General features: G+C 51.2%; 1 protein-coding gene across 1 annotated transcript; it reads right to left on the bottom strand.

Annotated features, from left to right (window-relative positions):
* Positions 1-2,496: 2,496 nt before the first annotated feature.
* LOC129200907 (microtubule-associated proteins 1A/1B light chain 3A-like) lies at positions 2,497-3,433 on the bottom strand (the record flags this gene model as incomplete). Its single annotated transcript, XM_054812160.1, has 2 exons — positions 2,497-2,787; positions 3,318-3,433. Coding segments are annotated over 2 exons (279 nt in total), but the record flags the coding sequence as incomplete, so codon positions are not given.
* Between the last annotated feature and the right edge of the window lie 9,871 nt (positions 3,434-13,304).

Genomic DNA, 13,304 nt, shown 5'->3' with positions numbered 1-13,304 from the left:
GTAGAGAGGGCTAGACAAGCTTCTTCTTGGACGGGGTCCCCGTCACACAGAGAAGTTCTTGTGGCCACCTGCTCTGCAGCGGGAGCTGCAGCCCTTCCATCGCACAGGGCTGGGGGAGTCGAGGGAAGCTCCTGGCTCCGTGGTGCCCAGAGAAAGGAGGACTTGCCCATAGCGGTGCTCCAGGCTGCCCAGAGCTGGCTGGAGAAGAGTGTTGGTGTCAGGTCTTCCAACCACCTTTGCCTTTCCACAAGGACCGCTTGGCACCTCTGGGGAGCGCAATCCCTTTTTGCAAGCAGAGTGAATTGCCAGAGGGCGAGACGTGGCTGTAGGCGACATTTCAGCTTAGCTCCTTACAGGTGCAGGACCGGGCGCAACCCTCGCACCCCTGCCGTAAACAGCTCCTTGTGTTCCCACAGCAGCAGTCGATAGGCACCAGAGAGAGGATGTGGGCACAGGGTTGGTTTCTTCTCCGCTGGAGAGTCTCTGAAGTAGAGAGGTCTTTCCTCTGGCTGGGACGTAGGCCAGCAATTAGCCTGTAGCGGGGAGGTTTGAAAAGGCCATCCTGCGTGCGTGAGGAGCTCGCAAGCGCATTGGTCCCTGCTGCTCTCTCCTGCCCCGTTCATACTCTGGACCATCTCTCTTACAGCTTCACCGGCCCTCAGGCTATTTTGACCTGGGCGATCCCTACTGTCACCTAACGAGCACAGAGTACAGCAGCCTCCATGACCCACATACCCCAAACGCAATGACACCATCAAGAGGCTGAAGAGAGGAGGTTACCTGGCCTGGAGTTGACCTAGCACAGGATGCTGAGGTGGGTCATGTGCAAGCAGGCTCCGTCCTGAGGGAAGCCCTTCTCTTCTGCCCTGGTCGCGTGGCCGAAGCAGAGCGCTGGCCTGGGCCCGCGTGAAGCCTCAGCACGTGGGGGCGTGAGCGCTTGTCCAGGCAACAGCGAGCTGCAACCTGGTGTCACCGTTCAGGAAAGGCTTCGGCCACACGTGGCCAAACCAAAGGATGCCCCCAAACTGCCGGGAGCAATTGACACTTCTTGCCCGGGACAGCAGCCGCTGCAGTGTCAAAAGCCATCTTGCCCACCTCCACCCAAGAGCAGAAGGAGCTCCCTGAAGTCGGGGCGCTGCAGCAGAGTGAAAGCAGCTTTGGATGAGGCCCAAACCTGCTCCCAACCTGAGCTGGGACAGGAAGGTGCCAAGCTGCCCAGGAGGGTCAGCAGTGACGCTGCCTCCAACGGGATGCCATACGTCACGGCAGGCAGCGCGTTCACAGCTGCGTTCTGAACAACAAAGTGCCACAGATGCCCAGCAGCTTGAAGAGGTGGTTGAGACTGTGGTGCAGCAAGTGCTGGAGGTGGTGAAGGGTCCTTGAGTCGATCTACATCATAGGGAGAGTGTCCCTTGAGATCAGTGGAAGGTTGTGTGCCAGCACCGGAAGAGCAGAGCCTTCCGAGTCTTCTCCTCCAGATGCTGGCAGTAAATTGTACTGGTGGGCAAAGAGCCTGCAGTGGCCGTGCTGGAGGGCGTGGGGAAGCGTCTGTTATCTAGCACGTGCTCTGCAGTGAGAGCATCAGCCCTTCTTTCGGACAGGGCTGAGGAGTCGAGGGAAGCTCCTGGCTCCATGATACCACGAGAAAGGAGAACCTAATGGCCATCAGCCCCTGCCTTTGGTTGGAAAAGCGTTTTGACTGAGTGCTCAGGGAGATTTCCTGCACTACTCAACGTAACTACTCATACCGAACACACTGTCACAGGTCGGGCAAGGATAACCATGTTTCCCACATCACTATCCAGTGCTCCGTCCTCTAAACTGAGCTCAACTGTCAGCAGAGGAGCAGCACTATATATGGCAAACCTGTATAAATTAAAAATAAATTCCACTGACATCTACTATGCTTTAAAGTGCAATGAAGCCTGATTTATTTACCTACAGAATACAGGAAAGATTACCCCCTCTCCCCATTCCAATCTATCCCTGAAAAAACCAACAACGACCGCAAAAAAAACCCAATAAAATAAATCTAAAGGATATACATTATCCACAGTCCTATAGAGACGCCTACATCTACTCAGCAGCACCAAGAATCTGATAGGAGTGTAATTAAAATCAATTAAAACTCAGGAGCAATGGTAACGTGTAACATCTGTTTGCTGCTTTTGCAGACCTCCTGCCCTTTATATTAGTGTCTTGGAGGGGAGGCAGCTCTCCCTGTGCGGAAAGGGAAGGCGACAGTGTCCTGTCCTCTCTCCATCACCAGCCGAACTGTTGCGTCAGTAGGCTACAAACACGCGCACACACAGAGCACAGCGAGAGCAGCTGAAGGTTACACGAAGGGGATGGGATAGGAAGCCGAGGCCCCGTGTGTGCATGGGTAGGTATGGATGCACGTGGGTGCGTGTGTGGGGGGAGTGGGCCTAATTACACAGAGGTGAAGGGTTGTGCGAGTCCAACACCGCCACAAGCCTCTTTGGTGACAGGGTGATAGGGAGGGAGGAGGGGGAAGGGAGTCAGCACAGTCCCCCTCTTGTGAGCCTCTGGTTGTGTTGTCTTCTGAGGCCGGGGGCCTGTGCGCCACAGTTCATCTGTCTCCGCGTGCCACCTCTCAGCAGGCCTCAGTAGCCAAAGGTCTCCTGGGAAGCATAGACCATGTAGAGGAAGCCATCCTCGTCCTTCTCCTGCTCGTAGATCTCCGAGATGGGGGTAGACACACTCACCATGCTGTGCTGGTTCACCAGCAGGAAGAAAGCCTGGGTGGGATTCAGCTGCAAGCGACGCCTGTGGGGAAAGGGCAGGAGGGCCTGGGTGAACCCACCAGCGGTGGGCAGTGAGACAGCAAGTTCTACCTCCCCCCAGCCATCTTGTTCACATGAGGCCAGGCCTGCACAGCTAGGACCTCCTCCCACACGCTCAGGACATGGTGTCCATGAGCCCAGCTGTGCTGCTTGGGGCTCCAAAGCCTCCTGAGTCAGGAATCTGCAAAGCCCCTTTCTCCAAGCGCTGCTGGGAAGGGCAAAGCAGAGGGGCCTCTTCCATCTGAGCTGATGGATAAAAGAAGGGGATTGGAGTCCCCTTCGTTACCTCATGGAGTGTCCCTATGAGGGAGAGGTCACAGTCCCTCAGCAGATGTTAAGAACCTGTTCCCCCTTGCCCCACCATCACACAAGGATGCTGTGGTCATCCTGTCCCCTAGCCACCCTCAGCAGCTGCCTCTGCCTTCTGCCTCATCCTCACCCCACCACTCTCTGTTCAGGGCCTGTGGGTGAGGACAAGGTTCACAGCATGCCAGTTGGGGCCATCCCACTCACCGGATTATTTTGACCAATTCACTCATGTTGACATGGTCTGGGACAAGGAACTTGGTCTTGTCCAGCACTGGCAGCTGTTTCTCCCCTTTATAGCGTTCGATGATGACCTGGGGAGAAAGTCAATGGTAGGGTTAGCCGCAGCTCACGGTGTCCAAGCACTGGCTTTGAGGTCAAACACGAATCAAACTAGCACAAGTGGAAAAGTTGAGGTAAGGCCCCACTTTGCTTCACCCTCACAGGAAAACAAACAAAAGGACATGAGCAGTGACCACCAGGTTGGCTGCAGACAGCTCTTCAGCAGAGAGTCATCTGTCCGCCTGAGCCAGGCAGTGGAGAGCATCCAAGGTAAGTGAACTAAAGCATCAATTGCTCTGGCTGGCTGAGAAACAGTAGGCATTACTGGATCACTACCTCCCCCGACACTCGGGAGATCCGGAAGGGGAGTGAAGTGTATTTTAACATCACTTTCAGACCAAAACCACAGGTTTTGCTGGCTTGAGCTAAGGACTGAGCTCACGGTGCACAGCAAAAGACATTTTCCTTTCCTTTTGTGCCACAACCCTGGGCTGCTGCCATTCAGCATCCCCCTGCTTGCTCAGGAAGAGCTGTGGATATTCCCAGACAAGCAGTTTTTAGGAAGCACTGCGCAGCCACCCAAGGCATTCCTTCAGAAAGGGAGAGTTTGGATTTCACCGGTCCCACTCCTCATGTTAGCACTCGGACACGCTGACTCCAAAACGGATCAGAAAGCCATGGCCACTTCTCCCGTGTGCCACCACGACTGTGTGGTGAGCTCCCAGGGCACTTCAGCACAGTGCCACCATGGGGACAGCCCAACCTGTCCTCAGGGGTCCTGCTTGGGAAAGCTCTCCCCACACCCACATTCTGAAATGGCTAAACAATGATTTCTGTTCAGTTTTCCTGTTATTACAATGGATTAATTTCTTCTGTTAAGGAGTGTCTGCTGACATCTACAATTGCTATTCTAAACCAGCTTGGACACGTACTATTTATATTCTAAGAAACAAGGTGGTAGGCAGTTAAAATAGGCAATGCTATTACTTATAAAGCTCTATACATTCCCATTACGGTGATACTCTGGCTCTCACATCTCTCCAGTACTGCCTTGTTTTCTCCACAAAAAGACACTTGTGTACTAATCTGTTACTCGTCCTCTCCAAGTGAGACTGAACATTATTTTTCACTGTAAGACAAGGAGTTCCCACCAATGATTTTCCCAAGTCTTTTCCAAAAACATACAGGAGACTGCTAATGCCTTTGGACAGTGGAGGGATGGAGGAGCAGCATGAGAGATCAGGATCCCCAGAAGATGGCTCTGTGGAGCCAAGGGGATTAGGTGAACCTCTGGGAACGTTGATTTGCATTTCCCTTAATCATTTGTTGACACACTAGCCTCTATCAGCAGCAGCGAAGTTACTCCTGCTGCCTGTCTACACCAAAACCACAAATCAGACACTCTGGTTGGGATGCTGCGGTATCACCAGTGAGCTGGGAATGTTTGAGGAGTTCCCCAGACTGCAGGACTCATCTCAAGGCCCACCAGGATGGGCCAAGCTATGTTGCAGGCAGTTCCCAGATGAGGGGGGAGTGCGAGGCACCTTGGTAAGAGCTCTGCACCTACATGCCCTCCAAAAGCCCATCCTGCACAAAGCTCACACAAGCGGAACCCAGGAGCCCAAGGGCTGGACAAGCAGCACACGAAGGCCCCAATGAGTCCAACAACGTATTCTCACATTGGCCACGTCTCCTCTTCGTACTAAGCAAGAGTGCCAGAGAAAAAGACCAGGGAAGGCCAGGTATTGCTCCTTTGGCCCCTTTTGCAAGATGGAGACCTCATGAAAGAACAAATTTCTGCAACGGACTAAATCCTGCACCAGGATGCCCCTTACCAACCCGCTCACATCCCTTCCTCCCTCTGGCAGGAGGGCAGAGGAAGGACAAAGGCAAGCAGAATCATCCCACGGAACCTGAGTCTTTCTTGGACAGATGAGTATTTTGGCTATAGGGAGATGAACAGTCTCAAGGGGCTGGACACTCACAGCAGCCACATACAGGCATGCTGCTCCAGCCACTGGAAAACACACAGAGAACAGTGGGACGTCGAGTTTTTAACAGTAGTTTGCACAAAGGGGCAGCTACACAGCAACTGTTTGTGCACAGCAACTGCTTGTGCATATACATTTACATGCAGAGAGGCCCCTGTACACCTGGGCTATGCCTCATTTCTCACCTCTAGCAGGAACAGAGGTAGACGTCTCTAATTACCAGCCAGTTCCACCCCACAAAGAAAAGCCTTTCAATTAGAATCATAGAACCATAGAACGGTTTCGGTGGGAAGGGACCTCAAAGCCCATCTAGTTCCGCCCCCTGCCGTGGGCAGGGACACCCTCCACTAGCCCAGGTTGCCCAAAGCCCCATCCAACCTGGCCTCGAACACTGCCAGGGAGCGGGGGCAGCCACAGCTTCTCTGGGCAACCTGTGCCAGGGCCTCACCACCCTCACAGGGAAGGATTTCTTCCTAACATCTCATTCCCCACCAGCCCCTCCTTGTTGGTGTGAACAAGGTCCAGCATGGCACCTCTCCTCCTTGGCTCCTCTATCGCTTGGAGAAGGAAGTCATCATCAACACATTCCAGGAACCTCCTGGATTGCTTGTGCCCTGCTGTGTTGCCCCTCCAACAGGTATCGGGGTGGCTGAAGTCCCCCATAAGGACCAGGGCTTGGGAACATGAGGCTGCTCCTATCTGTCTAGAGAGGGCCTCATCTGCTCGGTCTTCCCGGTCAAGTGGGAGTGGTGGGAGCAAGCCCCTCTCTAATGGGAACTGTGTGCCTGTGCATGCTGTGCCACAGGCTTGGTTGGCCTTTGACGGTCTCCCATGCAGCATCCCCTGGGGAAGGGAGGCCTTCAGTCCCACAAGGAGACAAGCCAAAGAGTTGACGGTGAAGGGGAAATTCAAACTGTAACTGCTCAGCAGCGGTCATCTGTGGCACGAGGGGAAGGCAGCCCCACTGCAGCAGGGCTTAAACTTGAACAGGCTTACGGAAATAAAGGTCAGGCTGGCGGCAGGGGGGCGCACACCCTCTGACGTGGTTTAGCCCCAGCCGGCAGCTGAGTACCACGCGGCCGCTCGCTTGCCCCTCTGCCGGTGGGATGGGGAGAGAATGGGAAAAACAAAGGCAACGCCTTGTGGGTTGGGATAAGGACAGTTACTGGGATGGCAAGGGAGAGGGAAACACCAATAACGGTATTGATAACAGATATTCACAATGGGTGACAACAGAAAGCAATTTACCGATCCGATGACCGACCCACCAGACGCTCAGACCACCGTACCGGAGTCACGCCGAACCCGCCCCTCCCCAACCAGCCCCCTTTTACAGTGAGCATGATGGCACATGGTATGGAATAGCTCCCTGCCCAGCTTGGCTTACCTGTCCTGGCTCCTTGTGAAAATTAACTCTATCCTAGCCAGAACCAGGACATTATCCACCCCTTATTCTCTACCATCTACGTCATGCCAGATTATTCACAGTTATCATTCCCTTAGTCTATGAGCCATCGCTCTACAATGTCCGTCGAGTTCATTTAGTCCATGGCTTTGGGCTCCATCTGTCATTACAGTCTCTCAGGGCAGGAGCAATGGTGCGTGCCGCTGGATTGTTACACGCTGCATCCGGCGTTTCACGGCTGGTGGATCTGGCGTGGTCCATGCTCACAGTCTGTGCGTCGAAGATGTGACTTTCGATGAAGTTCCTGGGCACCAGTTGCTGAAGTCCGTTCTAGTTCCATCATCGCGGCACTTTGCTCGGTTTCAAAGTCCATCCTTCATTAGTTTTGGGTGATTCTCCTGGTGATACCATTGACACAGCATATAGCAATTAACATCATGCAATTTAATTTATTGGCTATTCCCACCCAAAATCAAATCCCCTTGAGGTAAACATCAGACCTCCCCATCCTTTCTCATCACCCACCAAGTGCACCCTGGTCCCTGAGCAAAAGCAATCCCGCAGATGGGCTTGCCTTTGCCTGAAGCAGGGATAACCCAAACCGTCTTCCCCAACATATTTCTCATGTGCACTACGGGAACTTTACCCCTTCTAGTGGGCGTGGAAGTTTTGATTGGGCAGGGCCAGCTCAATTGGCAGATCCCCTCGTGTTAACTAACCAGGTGGCCTTTCCTAAATGTGTGTCCCAGTGTTTGAGGGTCCCACTGCCCATTGCTCTCAGGGTAGTCTTTAGCAGTCCATTGTACCTTTTGATTTTCCCAGCGGCTGGTGCATGATAGGGGATGTGATACACCCACTCCATGACATGCTCTTTGGCCCAGGTGTCTTTGAGGTTGTTCTGGAAATGAGTCCCGTTGTCTGACTCAATTCTCTCTGGGGTGCCATGTTGCCAGATCCAGGCGGCGGCACCCGGCTGGCCTCCGCCAGTGCTGACACCAAACCAGACCCAAACAGGGTTGGATACACAAACACAATGCACGCACAGATGATCAAAAGGCTTTCGTTACCTCGATGTCCCAGCGGGGTTTCCCCAGTAGTTTCCCACGCGAGGTAAGCAGCAAGCGGGGAGATCCCTGGCACTGCGGAGTGACGGCCCGTGGCGAGGAACGGCGGGCGTGAGTTTATGAGGTTTCTATGTGAGAATGCGCCTGAGCAATAAATCTGTGTGATGTGTTGGCTAACGGACAGCCTTGCAAGCGGACACGCAAAGAGGTCATGGTCAGCTACAGAGAAGGTGCATGACAGAGGAATCTAGCCAGGGACAACACAAGTAACAACGCGCTACAATGTGGAATAGAAATCCCTGCTGCCTTAACAAAGCGTAAAGGGATTTATTAGAAGGAGTCTGGGAAAGAGCTGTACTGACCTCCATCGCCTATCTCCTCGCCGTTCTTCCGCACGTAACCGTACACATGTCGCCACAAGACTTGCTTTTCAAGACCCAGAATAGCGTTCCGGGCAGTGGCATGGGGCACAGGATATGTTTCCAGCCATCCAGTGGTTGCTTCCACCATTGTAAGAACATAACGCTTGCCTTGGCGGGTTTGTGGGAGCGTGATGTAGTCGATTTGCCAGGCTTCCCCATGTTTATATTTCAACCATCGTCCTCCATACCGCAGAGGCTTTACCCGCTTGGCTTGCTTGATTGCAGCGCATGTTTCACATTGATGGATGACCCATGAGATGGCGTCCATGCTCAAGTCCACCCCTCGATCACGGGCCCATCTATACGTCGCACCTCTTCCTTGGTGGCCTGAGGTGTCCTGGGCCCACTGAGCTATAAATAAGTCACCCTTACATTGCCAGTCCAAATCCACCTGAGCCACTTCAACCTTGGCAGCCTGATCCGTTACCACTCAAACGGCAATAAAACCTTTCCAAACAGCAATGCAGTTTAGAAAGCCAACGTTGGTTTATTCAGCGCTGGGGTGCATGGGGGATCTCTCCTCCTACCATGCCCACCTAGCCTACAAACATACACATATTCATATTCTCAAAACACACATAGTTACAATTGCATCACGTAGTTACACAGTTACTTCATTCTGATGGGTGTAAAACTTTCTCGCTTTGCTTTTAAAGCTACAGACTTAAAGAAATCCAGAGAGCATGCCCAGTGAGGGGTGGTCGTACCTTGGAGGTGGGTAGCTTTTAGAATGGAGGTGTGTTTTGGTATTGTAATTAGATTATAATGAACAAAGTTCACTCACAGGACATGCTTTTGACAGAAAATGAAATATTACTTGGCTCACGTACCAACTCCACAATTTATCAGCTCCGTGGCACCACCAAGCTCTCAGGTTCTCATTTGTAAAATGGTTTTATTAGTTACCTGTTAGGTTGGGGCTGTACAGGGACCATAGCAGCAAGACTGGTTACTAGCACCACAGTCATTCGACCATTGCCTTACTATTGCTAATAATCTCATCACCTTGTTTACAGAGACCATACACAACCTATCCCATCACCATAGTTTAAAAAAAAGTTAAACGCATCGGTTACAGGATTGGACCCCTATTCATGAGGAAGCCCTAAAAAAAAGGCCCCATCCCTGGAAGTGTTTTAAGATTCTAGGACCAGGTTGGATCAGGCTTTGGGCAACGTGGTCTAGTGGAGGGTGTCCCTGCCCGCAGCAGGGGGGTTGGAACTAGATGATCTTTAAGGTCCCTTCCAACCCAAACCCTTCTATGAGTCTATGATTCTAAATTACTAGTGTTTGAAGCAGGACCATATCAAGCTTTGGGTCCAATACACCCGACGGATCCGCTCCAAATTGAATGGGGTTTTGCAATTCATGGGGCGTCTATACACATATGGCAGCGAAGACCGGAGGGTCCGCCCTGCCCCGCCCCATTGGGTTTTACTCACGCAGCTTTAAAGATGCAGAAAAGCGATACTCGGTCTGGGAAAAGGGTCTTTTTGTGGTCAGTCAAGCCCTGCTGGAGGCTGAAAGAATTATACGGCAACAATCCATAATCCTGCGAGGGCCCTCTAAGGTCCTGAAGCCCGTACCGGCAGGCACCCCACCCCCTGTGGGAGGTGCACCACGGGAAACGGCCAGGAGGTGGTATGCCCAGCTAGAGCATTACGGTCACACTTATCAAGCGGAGGAGGGAGCACCCAAGATGCTCCAAATACAGGAAAAATCATCCACTCCCTCAGATGAGGAAACCCCTTCTTCCTACATAAAGGAAGCCCCCTCATTTGAATCCCACCTGAAAAATGTCTGGTTTACTGACGCCTCTTCGAGGAGGTGTCACCGAAACCCGGGAATAAACCTCCTAACACCAATGCAGTGTTAAAAGGCAGGCATTCTTTATTGCAGCCCTGGATGCACGGGGGATAGCTCCACCCAACGTGCATGCCAGGTGATCACCAACACACAGGTTATGTAGGATCAAAATATACATAGTCAGCGTTTTTCTCAGAAAAGGCAATCCTATGATAATCATTTCTTGGAATTAATTTACATAGTCTCCTCCCCGTCACGCATGCTCAGTGATCTGAGTCGGTGGTCCTCAAGGGGTCTCTGGTGGTCGTTGGTGGTTGCGCACCCGTGTCTGCTGGATAACCCTCTTCTTGCGGGCATGCGCAGTACCATTGTTGTGGATGCACCTGTCCGTAGCAACTTACTTAAGAGTCACAGCTCCGAACCTCTTGTTCGGTTTGGGAGGGACTGTACATGGAACATAACAGCATTGTACCTGGCCACGGTCAGTTAGCTTCATTACCTATTACCTTGGTTACAAACTAATTATCTCAACCTGATTCTATAGTTTCTGTTTCACGGCCCCTATCCCACGGTTACAGAGGGAGGGGAAAATATGGAAATACCCAGCAGTTGCTCTACATGTTGATTCTGGGGAGCAAATCGTAACAGGAGGAGAAGGGAGCACTCAGGAGGGAGAAGTGATAGCAGTTTGGAGTGTGGTCATGAGAGAGACAGACAGTATTGAACCCGTACACATCTACACTGACTCTTATGCCGTATTCAAGGGATGCACCGAGTGGCTCTCCTTTTGGGAACCAAACCAGTGGGAAGTAAACCGGGTGCCCATATGGCAAAGGGAAAAGTGGGAGGAGATATTAAAGGTGGCCAAACAAAAGCCCATATTGGTGGGGTGGGTAGCCGCCCACCAAGGGGGAGATCACCCAGCGCACATTCTGAACAATCAGGTAGACTCACTCACCCACCTGGCTACGCTGGCGGAAGAGAGAGAAGAGGAGAAATGGGAACGCTTATTGGAGTGGCTACACGTGAAACATGGTCACTCGGGAGTCAAAGATCCTCTTAAGGAGGCTGGGAGCAGAGGATGGCCTGTTACCCGAAAACTCTGTAGCACGGTAATTTCTGCCTGCGGCCTGTGCCCTACCAGACTGGAAAAGCACCCCTTACAAGATCCTCCACCCCATCGGAGGGACGGGAAAGGACTATGGGAAACCTGGCAGGTCGATTCCATAGGGCCTTTCAAGAAATCGGAAGGGAAACAGTATGTGCTTGTTGGGGTGGAAGTAATATCAGGACTTGTTCAGGCCGAAGCAGTAGCACGGGCGACTGGGGAAAATACAATAAAAGGCTTAAAGTTGTGGTTTAGCTTTTTACCTAAACCTAAATCGATTCAATCAGACAACAGCAGCCACTTTACTGCCGGGGTGGTCCAGGGGCGGACCAAAACTGAGGGAATACAGTGGACATGCCATACCCCCTACTATCCCCAAACTAACGGGACAGTAGAAAGGACCAAGGGACTCCTAAAACGCGTCCTGAGGCGCCTCACGACCCTGGATGGTCCACAAGACTCCCAGATGCCATTGCCAGAGTAAATGGTCGATGCGGGATAAATGGATGCCCTAAACTTACTGCTTTCTGTCCAACATCCCCCTCCTTGCTCCCTGGAAAGAGGGAGAAAAAGGGCCCTGTAAAACCCTTACACTATCCAGGACAACCTGTTCTGGTGGACCTCCCAACAGTGGGGGAGGTGCCGCTGACCCTTAAAACTCCTCTGAACCTCTACCTATTCATGGGTAGCTGCTGATGCCCATGGAAAGGAACACAAGATTATTACCAGATGGATTGTCCCATCCTTTCAACCACCAATTTGGAAGAATCGGGATCTTTTCCTTTGTTCTTTCTTACAGGTGTAACTACTGGAAACATCCTCCACCTCAGAAAGCTGAAGACGGTGCTATTTTTGAGAATTTGTACTCGTAATCTGTGTGATACAGAGAGGTACGTAGCCAAACCATGACTGTCAATTCTGCTCAACACCGGCAGTCGTGGGTCTGGTCCTATGTTCTTTGTCTCTCCCTATGTGTTCTAGGAATCACAAGCCAAAATACCCCAAATCTGGCTTGGGAATTAGTTCAAGGTTTTGTTAGAATGTGGGGTTACCAAAATAAAGGTCTGTGTCTTACTTTACCTAGATCAGCCGAAGAAGGTTTAAGGTTTGTGTACGTCACCTGTAAACCTGTCGTTTATCTTTAATATGACTAATGCCACATCTGTAACATTCCTGTCACCCAGCTGGACCGTCAAGAATAACTGGGTGTATTTTCGACAACAGCCAATGATAAGGTCTGATCTATATGATGTTTGGAGTAAACCTCCAAAACAAGCCAAAAAGGCAAAGCTATATTCAACAGTGGTGTGTAAAGCTACTAGACCATCATTTAATATCTCTATTCCTTCTCCGATAGATGGATCAAACTCCTTATTTGCTAGCGCCAAAGGGAACATACCTGCTGGAAATGTCACTTTCAAAAAATTCACCAAGAAAACCTCCTGTTACGATTATCCATGGGATCCTCTGTTTGATCCATCGGCAAAACCTGATTTCTATGCAACAAACTGTTCTACGCGATGGGACCCAGTATGGTGTATCCTACTCCCGAACAAGACTCATACAACCTCTCGAGATAGAAATAATTTGATGTGGGCTTGGTCAGGGAACAAAGTGGGAGAAGTTTTTATAGAGCCCAAATTTGATCCACCTATCAGGGAAGTTGAAAACCCCCTTTTTAATTGTTCTAAGACAATCACTTGTGATTCAGGACCAGGAGATCCTCCTGAAACTTGGTTCACTGATACTCTCAGAACTCTGATTCGAGATATGTGCACATGCTGGGGATATCCTTCAAAGGGATGGCGCAATAGCGACAAAACGTGTAACATCACTCTTCCCAGAAGTCGCAATTTTTTTTAAACAAGAACAGTGTGGAGTATCCTTTACTCATTATCCCCTACAAGGGACCCCCTTAAATACCAAACCTATTCTACATGCTGTAAATTATGTGGATCAATATACCTGTAAAACTAGCATATATCCAGCCCCGTTGGGATCCGCATGGGGATGCTCCAATGGAAAATTTTACTCTTACTTAGCACCGGAATATCATGCTGGCCTGAGGTGTGGATTAGCTATCCCTTCTTTGTGTTCATCTCGTGTTTTTAATTTT

This window comes from Grus americana, unplaced genomic scaffold (assembly GCF_028858705.1).
Source record: "Grus americana isolate bGruAme1 unplaced genomic scaffold, bGruAme1.mat scaffold_642, whole genome shotgun sequence".
Classification (NCBI taxonomy): domain Eukaryota; kingdom Metazoa; phylum Chordata; class Aves; order Gruiformes; family Gruidae; genus Grus; species Grus americana.
The sequence above is the reverse complement of the archived record's forward strand: the minus strand, read 5'-3'. Positions and strand labels throughout refer to the sequence as shown.